Here is a 16795-nt window from a genome sequence, read left to right as displayed (position 1 = left end):
AGAAGTGAGTAACCAAGATAGTGATAGTCCTGTGGAATGCTCCTTGTAATAATAGAATGAAGATTTGATGCTTTGATATTTGGTTCATAGGTGGGAATGAGAGGGATATGATAGAAGCAAATCACGTTTTATGACTGTTTTGTTTGATTGATTCAGAAAAAAAAAAATGTCAATACATAACAAAGGAATGGGTGGCAGTTGCATTTGTGGGAGAGGAAATGTGAGTGGAATAGGTTTCTAGAGGTTTGTAAGTAATTTTGCAGTGAATGAGTTTGATGTATTAGTGGTATTGTTCAATTAATGGAATAAGCAAGAATACCAAAATATCTTTTCATGTCTATTTTTAATGATATTTTTGAATATTGCCTGTTTTCTTTGTTCCTTTATCTTCTTCATATTTCATTTTTGTTGAAAATTAATATCTTATATGTATGTTTTTTTTTTTTTAATTTCTTATGGCAACTCAATTCATCTTCCTCCAGAAAGACAGGTAAGAATATTCACCTATTTATAAATGATGTTTTTCATTTTGTCAAGATTTTAGCTCTTTCATTAATTTACATAATAATTTATTATTATTTTTATTTTGAACATGAATATAACATAGAAATACAGCAATTATCTGAAAAATCATATCTGTACACATGAGGGTCTAATAAGCTTCATTTAATAGTGTCTAATTCAAAAGTGGTCACCAGACATGATTATTATAACTTCTTTGTACATAGCTACTATATTTTGTTTGATATGCAGATATTTGCTTATTTGTTTTGTTTGTTTATTTGTAAATTTGTTATTTGTTTGTATTTGTATCAACTAATCAGCTTGAGATCGCTGTTCTACTTGTTAGGGGCCTGAAATGGCTTGAAAAAAATTCATAAGATCTAGAGGTAAAATAGTTAAATAATGGAGCTGTGTAGCTCAGTAGAAGTGGTGTTTGCACTGTATGACACACTTGACCACACGAAGGAAGACTTGTGATTCAAATCTAGTCACCAAATAGAGAAATTTTTCTAAGCCTTTTTTTGACCGTTCCTGAGTTAGTCGATCTCTGGCACAGGCAAACGGGTTTTTTCTCCCGGAAACTCAGGTTTTTCATCCCATAAACTCAAGAAAATCGACCATCAAACCACACTATTTTTAGACATCAAAAATATTGTGTTAGAATTAGGAACCACGAAACGGTGGCAATTGTTCACCATCTCATGGTTCCTAACTCTAACACAATATTTTTGATGCTGTTTTCTTCACTGCGTACCGACTAATTAGTGATAGCCTTGGGCCAGCTATCTCTGATTGGGTACCAGTGGAGATTGAACTGCCCACTCGGTCTCCAAAAGTTAGATAGGGCTAAAACGGTCTTGTCTACTCATTATACGGAAGGGGGGGGAGTTAAATAATCTAGGCCCTGGTCAGTTCTCCACATTCCTTTTAAAGGCTATGTGGAGGCCTCCTCTCAGTTATACAACTTTGACCCTTGAGCCCCCCCCCCACACACACACGCCATTACAGGTCCCTAATTGATTCAAATCAGTGATCACCTATTGAATTAATGACCGTATGCTCCATTCCTTCTACTAATTTTATAAGTGTGATCTTACCAAAACATTCATAGCATCAAAATTTTCTGCGACTAATGCCGTAAACGTTACTTTTCTTGCCATTCTTCAGTAGGGTAATGACAGCCTGGTCATTTTCAGTGTAACATAAAATGCAAACCTGCTTTTAAACAATTTTTTTTTTTTAGTTCTCTTTTTCTTTGATAACACTGACCTCATCAAACAAGAGTAGATCTATCTCTTCCCAAATCTTTTCTTGGAATGATTTGATACTAGGCCTTCCTGGTGCAAACTCATCTGTAGCTTTCTCAACTTTCAAAAATCTTGATTTCATTTTCTGTTGAAGCATTACTTTTTACTTGTCGTGCTACTAATCGTACGAACAAGTGGAAAGGCATACATGTTGGCAGTACATGTTAGTTTATTTTAATGGTATCGATTACAACACAGTGATAAGAAAATAATTACAGTAGTTAACAAATTAATCTGAACAGTCGCATTTTAAAGAAAAATTTTAATTTTGCAAGAAAATAATTACAAAAATTGAACTCCAACTTTACCTAATAATTTATATGTACTCCTCTGTTTATAATAAGTTCATTAATTCGCTTAGGTATAGGCTCTACCAACTTAGAACACATTTTTTTCATTTCTGCATCTGGAAACCATGCTTTTATAATGGATGGTATTGAGTTATCCTTTGTATCACAATTTAATTTTTCAAGTCTCTTTTTCACTGTGGTCCACAAATTTTCTATTGGGTTAATGCTCCTTCTTTTCCCTGTATTGCCTGAATATAACATTTTGTATTTATTGTTTAGAAAGATCTCACCAGGTTTTTTTTTTGTTTGTTTGTTTCAGTCACCCCTAGATTTGGATAAGTACCTGATCGACATAATGTTGATCTGGTATACTTATCCAATTCCTCAACCAGTCCCATTTCTTTGCCATTCAGGCTTTATGTTGAGTTGGGGGATGTGTTTCATGATTTGTTCCAGTAGCTGACTTTTCGCTGTTCACCCTGGTTTCCTGGCGAAAACAATGAGGGGCCCTGTTTAACTGGGCAATGACCCAGCCAGCATGAAATTCTATTATGCTGTACCATCATTTTACATTATGGTTTAAGCCAATAAGAATACAATTTGGTCGACAAAATCCCAAATTGCCAGCCCATCCTCGTTTGTTCAGTATCCAGGTAGATAACTAACAGGGTGCACCACGAGGAGGTGAGGATTGGACCTTCGATCAGAAGCCTATGCCTTCACATTCCTTTAACGGCTATGTGGAGGCCTCCTCTCAGTTATACAACTTTAACCCTTAAGCACCCCCCCACACACACACACACGCACAGTACACGAAACAACAATTCACTCAGACATTGACTAGTTTTAAAAAAAAAAAATTGTAACAGACAAGTAACTAAAGTCCTAATTGGCATCATCTATATTGAAAAAAAAGAGAGAAAAACAAGTATTAATTAGGTCTTAAAATAACTGTCTCCCTCTGATTTTTGGTAAATTTATACAGCCATACTTGTCGAGGTTTGGAGTATGTTTTAAAGCTGCTGTTGATTCCAAAAACAATCTCTCTTACTTGTAATGACTTCTGTGCAGCACTTTTGTTTTCTTCCATTTGATCCTTTGTGAAGGAGTATCCAAGGCATGGTCTGCTAGACCTAACTTGCCATAAAGATAGTGCTGAATGTTTAATATTCACCAAGTCAGATGTAAACAGTTCTGCCTGTCTGTCCATAGTAAGCCAGGTCACATGAAAAGGACACTTCATAAACTCCTGGATGTGATAAAGAAGAGAGTTTATCCTTAAGTGAATGGATGAGTTGCGTTTATTAAGTACTCTAGATATCTTTTTCCGATGTTCCTTGAATGTTTGGGATGGTAACAGCTTTGCTGTGTGATAGGCAATGAATGGGATTTCTAGGGAGCATTTAGTTTTTTGGAGATTATAGCCATTGGCTAAGAAAGTGTGACACAAGTAAGTGAGTTCAGTGGTAAGACCACTAAACTCACTTACTTTGATAAAACCACTTTCCTGGATTCCAAAGATCCAGTAACAGTTAACCAAAATAACTGGCTTATCTTGGTTATACTTCAGGTTTGATACATAAACAGAGCAGAACATAATAGACATATACAAGTTAATGTGATCTTACAATACAGGTACAATTGAGATTTTCCAGCTTGTGGTAGATTGAATGGGGGGTACAACTTGAGTAATCCATGGAAGTTGACTAAGTATGGTCAGGAAGCATGTGAAGTCCTTTTTTTCTCGTAATGTATAATAAGGTCTACTATTTGGAGTGCATCATCACCGAATATATATTCAAAGGAAGGTATAGGATTTTGGCATGAGTTGCTAAAAGCAGCCACTCAGTGATAGTCCTTTAAACTTCCTGCAGGAGTCAGAATGATTAGAAGTGAAAGTTATTCTGGTATGAAGATTATTAATGCATATTAAGAAGACATCTACCTGTCTGCTCCTCAGAGGTTTTATTTCAATAAGAAAGCAACATTTTCAAGGCAACTTTATGATCCTAAATGGCTGTGTGTCCATTTAGCCAAATCAACAGAGAAAATAGTACCAAAATTATATTAAGATTGCCTGTATGTGACACTACCATGCTTTTACATAAAAGCAATTCAAATTTGGAGATTTACTATATTTGCTAGATTGAATATGTTTCTTGATGATAGTTCAACCCATGAAATTTTCAACCCTACAGCAGTGGGAATGTGTATGAGAGAGGAAACTAAGAGCCAGATAATTTAGAATCCTGCTTAAGAGACAAAATATGATTCTTCTTCTATCCACGTCAGTCAGTGAGCAGGATTGTGGTATCATATCAAGCAGTGAAAATTATTTTCATATCTAAAGGCATTTACAACATCCATGCCACTGGGATTTGAATCTGCAGCATGTATTAAAAAGCTAAGATTCTGTCCACTTGGCTGGAAAATTGTTCTTGTGAACCACATCAAATAAGTTACCTATGTAAATATAAGCATGTAATTTTTTTATTAAATTTCTTTAAGTTAATTTAATTATTTTAATAAATTTTAATACATCTTTCTGCAACATTTTTATGTACGTCCTGCCCACAAAAGAGGATTTAAGGACTCTTCCAAAGTGAGCTGAACTGAACTACAGTGTACTGTAGCAGAAATGTTCATATAATTTTGGTCACTGGGCAATTACACTGCAACATTAAAGACATGGACTATACAAATTATTACAGCAATCAAGTCCACAATCAGTCGCACATACAGAACATGCAAAGAATGGATGCTACAAGCAAATTTTGAAGTTGGGAAAAAAAAAACCTTATTCACACAGAATCAGCAAAAAATCGTTCTCTGTATAGCTTTGGAATTTTAATGTGTGAGTTCTAGTTCTTTCATTTCAGTTTTATTTTGTGCACCTTATTTTTTTATTATTTATTTTTTTAGTATTTCAATATTTTTCAGCTTAGTTATTGAAATATATTATATTATCGCGTATAATGTGATCCACATACAGGGTGTTCGGGATAAATTTGACATATTTATAATTAATTATATTTTTCCGTAAGTTACATGTATTAACACACACTTCTCTTCATTTAAAAGTTTGGACCCTTCTTCATTCATATACAAGATGTCAGAAAGGATGGATAGCTGGAACCCACCTGAATCATGGAAGAGAATAACTTGTATCATGATGATTCGTGCCCGCCATCAAAATAAGGATATTACGACTGCTGCCCAATGCTCCCTGAATACAGTAAAAACAATCAGGAATGAACTAGAGACTTGCAATGGTGACTACGAGGATGTAGCAAGAAGAAAGATCCCTAGCAGACGATCTGATTGCGTTCGTACAGCAGAATTCCTCGCAAATCTGCAGGAACAGGTGTTGAAGAACCCTGGCATTGGAATTCGGGCTTTGTTCGTGGAGTTGCTAACTGTAGTCAAGCCCTGGATAACAAGGGTAGCCAATGGTAGGCCGTATGTATGGCAGCAGGATTCGGCCCCTTGCCACACCTCTGGGAAAAGTCAAAAATGGTTGTCTGAAAATTTCTACGACTTCACCAGTCCAAATGTTTGGCCTCCAAACTCCCCAGACCTTAACCCCATGGATTATTTTGTATGGGGCGCAGTTGAAAAAGACACCAATCGCACTTCCAGTAATACAAAAGCCCAGTTAATGGATAAAATTAAAACAGTTTTTGCGGCCCTTCCCAGGGAGACTGTAGCATCAGCTTGTTCGAGGTTCCGAAGCAGAATTGAAGCTGTGATCGATGCTAATGGTGGTTATTTTGAGTAAATCTTGTTGATAGTATTGTAATTAACTCTGCCTGTAATGTTTTTTGTCAATTCATTAAATTTAATAGATACAAAGAAGATTTTCTTTTTCCTTACGAAACTGTCAAATTTATCCCGAACACCCTGTATAATGCGAACTAGAAATTTTGATTGAAAACTAGCCCTAAAATGCCATGTCCACGTATAATGTGATCTGTTAATCTTGTTCCATAACATTATAAATAATACAATATGAATTAATGAAAGAAATATTTATTTAAAAACAAAATGTCAAAATACAAGACGAATTAATGAAAGAAATATTTATTTTAAAACAAAATATCAAAATCCTTTAAATTCTTCATCTCTTGAGTCATCAAACATTTCATTTATAAATTCATCTGTAGGGATTGCGTCATCAGTGTAGCAGTTGTCGTCATCATCTTCATGCTCTCCAATTTGTTGTGCATCATCCTCACTTTCGTATATGACATGATCTTCGGATCCATCCATTGAATTACTTATTCCACATTTAAGAAATGAGCGTCGAATCATTTCAGATGGTATCGAATCCCATGCTTCTTTAACCCAGCTGGTGACTAGGGTGATCTCAGGCTTCTGAAAATTCCCACCCTTTGTCATCTTCACCAAACCAGATGACATTCATTCTCTCCATTTTTCACGTAAGTGATCTTTAAATGGCTTATTCAAGCTGACATCAAGCGGCTGCAAAACAGAAGTTAGATCACCCGGTATGACTGCTAGGTCTGTACGTAGCTCACGTGCTTTCTCTTTGCTTGCCTCTGTTAAATGCACCCGGAACATATCCCAGACTAGCATGCTTTGTTGACGTAACAAGCTACCTGGATGTATGTTCCATACTTGATCCAGCCACAATTGTACACCTTCTTCATCCATCCAACCTTTCTGATTGGCGCGAACAATTACACCTGATGAAAATTTCATATGCTTCGGAATTTTCTTCCTTTTTAATATCACTGTTAGCTTTAATTTGGTTCCGTCTGCCATGCATGCTAGAACAACGGTAAAATGTGTTTTTTCATGTCCCATTGTTTTTATGAAGACACCCTTTTCACCAACTGAGTTTACTGTTCGATTCCCAGGCATATCAAAGTACATGGGCATCTCATCCATATTGCCAATTTGGGAAAGTTCATATCCGTGACACTTCCGTAATTTTATGATAAATTTATGGAAGGACTGCACTTTTTCTTCAAGCTGCTTTGGTAACTTCTGCACAATTTTTGTTCGGTGTCGTAATGTTAATGCTTTGCGTTCCATAAATCTGTTGCACCACCCAGGCGAAGCAAGAAAAGATGAAATACCTGGTGTGTCCTTGAATTTACCATTCTTGAGTTGTAGAGCTTGAAAACGAATTGCATTTCTTGTTACTATAATACCATCTTGTCGTTGCGTCAAAATCCATTCATTTAGCTCTTCGAGTTCTGGAAAGGATGCTACATCTCCACGACGGGCATGTTTTGTTTTGGGGATTTTTTCAAGACTGTCTTTTTGCTTACACCAAAGTCTAATATTACTCTCTGCTACACCAAATTCTCTCATAGCAACACTGTTATTATTTCTTCTGCAAACTGCATGACACACAATTTAAATCCTGCTTCAAAAGATGAACGTTTACGTTTCTGTTGGCTCATTTTCAGGCTAGGTTTGTTTAACGAATAATATTTAAAATGAACTGTGGTTAAACCAATATACCAAATTGTGCTGTATCTATGTCACTGTGCTCTATCATTCAGCGACGGATAGCGCATGCGCAGATACGATGCGCGCTCGGTCGCCGAATGCAAGTGGGTCAAGTAGATTTGGTTGCATAGGCATTAGGTAGTATATATTGTGTGTGCAAGTCTAATAAGATGTTATATTTTTTAGGATCTGCATATAATGCGAGCCCCTAACTTTAAGTAGTATTTTTTACCATAAATTTTTTGCATTATACGCGATAATATACGGTAAGTATGCTATTTGCCTAACATGAAAAAAGTACTCATTATAAAAAATATTTTAAAAAATCATATAATCAAATTATATATGTTCAATAAAGGTTTAAAATTTATTATATAATTAATAAAATAATATATCCAATTTATAATTTCATTTTTCTTTAATAGAAAGAAGATGATGAGCCGGAGTATAAATTTGAATGGCAACGCAAATACAATGCACCTAGAGAAGAGTAAGTATATATGCAAATTTGGATGCATAAAAACTTACATGCATCCAAATTTATAGCAGCAGCAACTCTTATGATCTAATACTAAATAAATGGAATAGTATATTATTATTATTATTATTATTATTATTTATTTAACATATTGAATTATAATCAGTGCAGTCTTTGAAGATGAGCACAGTCTCTGTGAGAAGCTTTAGTAGAAATAAAGTGGAGCTAGCTGAAGAACTTGAGAAATACCATGTTAACATAATCATGTTACTGACACTAAGAAAACAGAGGAAAGGTGAGATGCTTCAACTAATAAGATGATTGCTTTCAATCACTGGGATTAGGGAAAGGAAAGAATAGCTATAATATTGAGCACAAACCATTAAAATAAACTTGTCGAATGTAAGTAAAAATCAATTAGACTATAGGCAAGTTTCACTGAGAAAATTACACTGATAATCATTTCCATCTGTGGATCTATAGAAATTTACAGTAAGGTAAAGTAATAGAGCAGTTTTTTTCAGTCATCAGAAGGCAGCCAGCATAAAGGGAATAATTAGAAAAATTCTGGAGATCTAAACATCAGAGTAGAAAGAAAACCCAAGTTGTAGAAATGTTTTTGGAAAATTTGAAGAGAAGGTAAATCTAATAGTAATAATTAGTTCTAATACCATGTTCAAACATAAAGACGTGCATAAATTCTTAAGGAAAGAGAGAATACACAAAAGAAATAAAGAACATGTTATTGATTAAGCTGGCCTGGTTGGCCGAGTGGTCAACATATCCACTCTACAACCAACAGGTTGTGGTTTAAAATTTGGCCTGGAAATGGATGTTTGTGATTATCTTAAGGTGGAAGATGAATTTCACTGTCTGGTGTGAGACCACTGTCCCACTTATTGGAAGTGGCTTGAAAAAGTTTCATGTTTCGTCTCTAGAGCAGAGTTTCTGGACTTTGTAAAAAATAAGTAAAACTATACAATATATATGTATATATATATATATATATATATATATACACACATACATATATAAAATCAATTAAATGGGGGGAAAAAAATCCTTAGCCTGCCCATAGCAGGATTTGCCAAAGCTTGAACACTCATAAGCTGTCAATTCTGAAGCTTTATAGTATCTGTATATTTGACTGATAAAAGATAGGCTATTTAATGTCATTGATTATATAATTATTTATAGAGATATTCTCAGACCAGTTCAGAATAGAAATAGCCAGTGGATTTGAAATAGGAAGTGATCACTAATTTGTTATGAGCAGGGTAAAAATTATCATCACTTATCACATGGGGGATCGGGAGTTAAGATGACGTGAATAACTTTCTGGTGTAAATTATGTAACAATGGTGCCCACTAATTTTTTCGCATGATCTACTTCAATAAATATCCATCTGCAATCAACCAAATAACAATGTAAATAAACATTTTTTTTTTCACAATATTTGGATATTGTGGGTAGACTTCTTTAATAACCTAGGTGACAACAGTGCTTTTATGATTGCATTGTTAATAATAAAGGAACTTGTGAAGCTGTGGATAGTTCATGGAAAGAATAAATCTTATTAGAAGTTTTTTGCCAGTTAAGCATATGCTCTTAGACCATATAGAAAAAATTTAAGCAAATTATGTGTCAAAAAATAAATATATGATATTTATCTTCTATATCTTTCTAAAATCATGAAAGTGACATTATATTTTGTAGACTACTAATAGAACTTAATAAGGAAGAAACAAAGATCATCAGAGTAATATAATAATGAGAGTAATTCTCGTGGAAAGGCTTAGACGTTGGTTATGCATTTTTTACTAAGTAATTTAAGAAAATTACAACGTCACTAGGATATACATTAAATTTCATGGAATTAGCTTCAGTCCTAAGAAACAATCCAAACCTCAACAAATTTGGCTGCATGAGACTGCCTCAAATTTGAGAAACCTACATCAGAAGACCTTCAGCCCAATCGCCCAAGAATACCAACATTGCCTGCTAGGGGGCACCATCAGGACTTTAGGAGAAATAATAGCTTCCTGCTTCTTCCTCATTTACTGTTGGTTGTACCTGCGTGCACGTGTCTTGTTCTTAAGTTTCTTGAAAATGGCAACGTGACGTTGCCAAAATATTGAAGTATATTAAAATTTATTTTAATGTATATCCTAGTGATGTCGTAATTTCCTTAAATTACTTAGTAAATAATGAGAGTAATGTGAATTTAAATAGAATTGATGGACTAATATTATCCCTTTTATGGGAAGTAGTTCTTCTCAAGTTCCAGAATTTATTTTATTTTATTTTTTTAATTAATGATCTCTTGTTAAAGTTATTTTATTAGAACTTTAATGTACTTAGACAATGTCACTCTGTATCATGTATGTGCAGTTCACACATTTTCATTGTTGAACCTACCAGTTTCTGTTCTGAAATTTGAAAATTATACTGAAGATACTTTCAACACTGGGATGAAATCTGTATTATGTTTATTTATGGATAATTGTTATATTAACTGGTATAGCACTTTTCACTTCACTGAGAACTTTATCCTTGTTTTTAACAACTGAAACACACAACAGTAGTGTGTGTGTGTGTGTGTGGTAAGTTTACAGTGCAGTTATCTCAGTATTTGAAACACCATTATGACTAACTTTAGTAATTTTAATTTTATTATCTGATGTAATACATTTGAGTCCTCTTCTTTTCACTGGAGCAACAGTGTCTTACTTTGATTTGTATCTTCCATTGTCAACAAAAATAAAATTAAATAATAGTCATAAACAGGTTATAATTGACAGAGAAACATCGAAACACAGAAAGATGTGGTAGATAACAATGTCATAAACAAACTGAGCCCACAAAACTGTGCATTAGTTGATTCATGGAAATTTCTTGCTACTGTTCTATGAGCAAATATGCCATTGTGTAAATGAATTGGTCACGGTTGAAAATTGTCATATGAGCATCATGATCATCATTAAGTGGAACATTGTAAGGTAGGGTCATACTGTATTATACTGTCCAACTCCATGTTGGACTCATAAAATTAAAGAGGTAGTCCTGTAAAAGAAGTAAATGTATTTGAAAGTTCCTTCCAGCCTGGTTGGCTGAGTGGTTAACATATCCACTCTCCAACCAGCAGGATGCAGGTTCACATCCAGCCATGGGCATGAATGCTTGTGATTGTCTTTAGATGGAAAATGAATTTTATCGCCCCGTGTGAGACCACTGCCCCGCTTATTGGCAGCCTAAAGTGGCTGAAAAAGTTTCATGTTTGGTCTTTAGAGCAAGGTTTCTGGACCATATAAAAAAAATAAATTACAAAAAAAATATAAAATTGGCAAAAATGGGGGGGGGAGTCCTTAACCCACCCATGGTACAAATGTACTATAGGTTTGGTAGTAACCTTTCGTAGGTGGTAACCACATGAAAAAAAATTTTCACTGACAAACTCTGAAGAAAACATTGATTCAGCTGTGGAGGCACACGGCAAAGTTATTGCAAGGATGGAAAAATCAGAATTCTATGTTGGACTAATAAAATTAAAGAAGTAGTCTTGTAAAAAAAAAAAAAAAAAAAAAGTAAATAATGTATTTGAAGTTCTTAGCAAGTAAGTTATCACGTGCTCTGAGAAGAAGAATACAGGGAAAAATATAAGAAAATAAAGCATTGTGTAATAAAAGTAGCTAAACAAGTCATAGGAATACTGGAGTAAAAAAAAAATGTTCTGGAGGAATATTTAAAAAGCTTAGAAATGGTGGAAAAAATAAAATGAATTAAATAATAAAGATGGCATAAAATCTAAAGATATTCTATTCCAGATGTCATTGGCAGATGGTCTGAAAATCAATTTTAAGAGGGTGCATGCACAAGCTGTGCTCACTCCTGTTCATCTGTGTGGATCACATTATGAAGCAAAGTAGCATTAAACCTGATATCAAAATTGGAAATAATGTCTTGACTTTATGCAGATGATGTTATACTCTTAAAATTCACTTCAAGTCTGCAAGATTCCTTATCTAAATTGAATAGCTGTTGTAACAAATTAATTTGGTGCAAAAATAGGCAAGAAATATTGAAAATCATTAGCTAATTACAGCATAAATACAGATCCTAAATCAGCTATTTAGGATCTGTATTTATGTTTTGTAGATCTGGAAAATGCACATATAGTTAGTAATTCATATATGACATCATTCGATATCATGATCACTCCAATACCTCATTGGGTGTTGGGAGTGATGCTTTCTGCTAGAAAAAGTGATAGGGCTGCAGATGTATTTTCCACAAAAAGTTAGTAAGACGATCACAAACATCCATGCCGCTGCCTGGATTCGAACCTGTAGTCTCTTAGTTGGAGAGTGGATACGCTAACCACTTGGCCAACCAGGCTGGCAGTGCATGTATGATAAGGAGTAATCACTTTGAAAGAATGTTAAACGAAACAATAAATGACAGAACAGTGGTAGAAAATATTCAAGAAGAATGCCATCGAGTACATATCAATACTTAGGGTAGAAATTATTTTCTACCTCATTTATTACCTCATTATATCAAAAGCTAACATGTGGAGTGGATAAAGCAGATGACATTTAACCAGAAATGATCACATATGGAGAAAAAAAAGTTTTGCAGTGACTTCATTGCATAATTAGAGAATTTTCATAGTACTCATCTAAGTGAAATAAAACAATTACAGAGGAATTTCCATACTATTGAGTGTTCCATGTAAGATTTAGGCAGACATATTTTAGAAGAGAGATTAAAAAAAAGAGTAACAGAAACATGGTAAAGAACAACTGAAGTTGAGGCCAAATAAGACTGTCAGAATCACACTTTCACAAATAGTTGAGAAATCTTGCAAAAGGATTTGTATTTAAAATTCTTTAGATCTCATAAAACTACAATCATCATCATCATCACCAAATTCCTGATTCCTCAGAGGGTATGCAGGATATTCTGATAGTACTAGATGAAAAAGTTACATCATTACTATCAGTAATGTCATTCAGTAATATCAGTATATATTTTCTGTTTGAATCAATGATGCTCTTCCAGTGTTGTGAAAGCTTCATAATGCCATTTCTTATAGAATTCAGGAGGTTTGGAGGCAAAGAAAAAATTGCTTACACCCAATTTCAGTGCCTCTAATGTATTTTCATTAATGAAATGTTGCAAACTTTGAAATAAGTGGTAATCTGAAGGTGCAAGATCAGGAGAATACAGAGGATGTGGAAGCTTTTCCCAGCCTAATTCCTCAATCTTGATACAGGTGGTTCTTGCACTATGAATGGCGTGTGTTATGGTGAAAAACAACACCCTTTTGATTGACCAAAGAACACCTCTTTTCTTTCAGTTTTTAATTCATTGAGTTGTTCACAACTCAATGAATTAAAAACTGAAAGAAAAGAGTGTGTGGCAAGAAAAAGTTTGTGGCAAGAGTTAAAAGTGTATAATACCAGCCATATACTACCAAATGCTTAAAAAAACCTTCTGGGGATGAAGGTCTTGTTTTCGCTGAGGTTTAACCTGTTCCTCTGAATGAACCTACTGCCTTCAGTACTTAACATTCTTGTAAAGTATCCACTTTTCATCACCGGTGACTACACAACTCAAAAATGGAGATTGAACCTCTCGAGAATGAAGACCAGTGCAGATGTTGACACACTCTTCGATTGTCGTTCATCAGTTCGTGAGGAACCCACTTGCAGAGCTTAGACACTATTCCAAGTTCTTACAAATTATGATGGATTAAGATTTTTGCTAAATCTTCAACAGTTGCATTGGCATTTCTTACAATAGTGGCTTCCAGCATATCATTGTTGAGAGAGAGAGACAGGGGGATGCCAGAGTAAGGGGAAGTCTTTCAAGCTAAAGTCCCCTTGTTGAAATTTTTGGAGCCATCACTGGCACTTTTGCACATTCAAAACATTATTACCATACACTTCTTGCACATTTTTACAGTGTTAGCAGCATTTTGACTTCAAAAAAAAAGCAAGATGTGCTCTTCAGTGACCTCCATAATAATAAAGGGTTATTTAAACAATAACTTATGTATGAAATTCTTGCAAGGTGGAATTCCTTAGAATGAGGCCGTCTCAGCTTAGCGTACTTATAAAGCTTTAAAAATTCATTTAAAAAAAATGACATCACTTTTGGAATGACCTGATAACTTCCTATCAGCTGTTTTCTTCCAAATTAATCTATCTCTTAGGACTCAACTATTGTCTGACCTTTATTCCTGTCTTCTAAGGCACTTCTTACTGCATAAATCCTCCTAGATATTGGTCTTCTTTTGTCTTTTTCTTGTCTCCAGTCTGTGGTCAAGTTTTTTTTCTAACCCAGCTCTCAGATCCGTAAGTTAACATTGGTTTGAACACTGTCTTGTATACAGCTAATTTAGTGTTTTGACTATATTCTTTTTAATTCCATATAAATTTATTCAGCTGGCTTCCTACCATACCAGCTTTACCAATTGTCTATATCCATATTTAATTTACCATCTTTACTTAAAAATTGTGCCTAAATAGCTGAAATGTTTTGCTTGTTCTATAGGTCTCCATTAGGATGCTGTTGATGTTTTCAGTGTTTGTACATATTTTCATTTCATTGTCTTTGTATTTTGATTCCTGATTTTCATACCGAATTTATTACACTAGTTATTCAATTAGCCATGGAATCCTGCAAACTTGAACTGGATTAAATAAAAGTATAACATAATCTGCATGAAGTAAAGAGCTGAGATTAACATGTCCAATTTTGATATCAGGTTTAATACCATTTTCATTTGCAATCTATGGAGATAATGTGCACTCTTGTCTTGCACCTGATTTAACATCAAACCATCTTCTTTTACATCCTTCACTTCTAACTACTGACTAAGTATTGCTTCATATTATGTTCTACTTACACTGTATAACTATAGTGATTTGAGCAGCTTTTTTCTAGGTACTTTGTTATATGCCTTTTTCAGATTACAAAACTTAAATACATATCGTTGTTATATTCTCATGAGTTCTCAGCTGTTTGTCTTTATAGTAAAAATTGGATCCTGACAACCTCTATTTGGATTGATTCCAACTTATTCTTCTCTTAGTTTCCCTTCCACAATTTTTCTTAGCCATTTCTCAGAAATACTTGTTTAAATCTTACCAGGAACATTCAGTAGAAAAATTCCTCTGTAATTTTCTCATTCACTTTTATTTCAGATTTTATAGATGAGTGCCATGAGAGCTACCCTCTGAATTCCAGGCCTGAATTATGCAGTAAACCACTGTAAAATTACCTCCACATTTGAGCATTCCAGGCAAATATCATCTACCCCAGCTGCCCTTCCACATTTCAGGTTTTTGATGTTTTTTTTTCTGTTTCAAATATCATCTGATTGCATTCCTGTTGAATGTTTTCTACTACCATGCTGCCACTGCTTGTTTCATATAAGTCTTTCAAAGTAATTATTCCAGACATCTAGAATATCTTTATCTTCAGTTATGTCACGTTTATATACTCTTTCTCCATTTCTGAGGGTTTTTTTTTAATATTCTCTAGAATATTTTGCCACCTTCCTTGTATTCTAAATTCTTACCAGTCTTCCCACGACTTTTGTTTAGCAAACCTTTATCAATTTTTTTCAAGGTTTGGTTTTTGATTTCACTCTTTAATTTTTTTCTTGAATAACGTTCATGTATTTTAGTCTATGGGTTACCTCCGAAAATCGCTCAAGTTTGATTCATTTTAAAACTTTCTTACACACTTTTCTTTATAATATGAGATTCAGTGTTATTCTGTTCAAAACTAAATGGTGATCATTTCAAATTCTCTGTATTTATACTCTTGTGTCTCTCAACTCTCAACCTATTTCCCACTGATCTAAATGGGAAAACTGCTATCAACAATAACATAGTCAATCGGACTTTTCTTATTTCTTTCATCTTCTCTCCATGCGAATTTGTGCATGTTTTTATGTTGAAACATGCTGTTTGTAATATCTATTCCATGTCCTGAAGAAATCCAGCAGGTGCTTACCATTTTTATTAGATTTGCGCTTTTCTCCAAATTTTCCCAAAATATTTTTAAATGTCTGTTAATCATTTCCTACTCTACTGTTTAGATCTCCAACAAGGACCCACTTTTCTTTATTCATTGCATAAGCTGCCTTCTTTTCGAGGACATCTTCTGAGATGTCCTCAAAACATGCCTCCACATCTTTGTTATTAGAACCTTCTGTGGTACCTTAGGCACAAATATGTCTTGTTGTCCAAATCCCCATTCTTATATTTGCCCACATCACTCTATTTAATATTGCCTGCAATTCAAGATTTTCCTTGTATTAATGTTGAATGCTATAGCTGCTCCTTCTTTTCCTTGATCATTATTGCCTGAATATATCATCTTGTATTTGTTACTCAGAAAGAGCTTGCCTGTTTTTTATCTTCTGTGGTTCAGTAATACCTATTATGTCAATCAGGTACTTATCCAGTTGTTCTGCTAGTTCCTTTCTTTTCCATTGATGTTTCTTAAGTGGATGGTACCAATCTTGAACTGATGTTGAGTTTGGGTTTGTTCTAGGAATTAACTTTTATCTGGTCTGAAATACAAGCTTACTGACTGAAATTTAAGTGTGTATACATTCTTTTGCATGAAAAATTAATTATGCAACCTTTTTTACTGTAAAAATAAATTAAGCAAAGTAAAAATGAATTATATCACTGAATTTAATCAACAAATATTG

The 16795-nt window shown here is 34.2% G+C and overlaps 1 protein-coding gene across 1 annotated transcript in view; it reads left to right on the top strand.

Annotated features, from left to right (window-relative positions):
• The window catches only part of LOC150105490 (corepressor of RBPJ and splicing regulator-like), a 146115-nt gene that overhangs the window by 53273 nt on the left and 76047 nt on the right, over positions 1–16795 (top strand). Inside the window, exon 5 of the mRNA XM_090393970.1 lies at positions 8008–8072. Coding sequence (XP_090250096.1) covers positions 8008–8072 — 65 coding nt within the window. The remainder of the gene's footprint in view (positions 1–8007; positions 8073–16795) is intronic.

Source organism: Typopeltis vanoorti, chromosome 6 (genome assembly GCF_054136105.1).
Source record: "Typopeltis vanoorti isolate ZY-2024b chromosome 6, IOZ_Tvanoo_1.0, whole genome shotgun sequence".
In the NCBI taxonomy this organism is placed as follows: domain Eukaryota; kingdom Metazoa; phylum Arthropoda; class Arachnida; order Uropygi; family Thelyphonidae; genus Typopeltis; species Typopeltis vanoorti.
The sequence above is the reverse complement of the archived record's forward strand: the minus strand, read 5'-3'. Positions and strand labels throughout refer to the sequence as shown.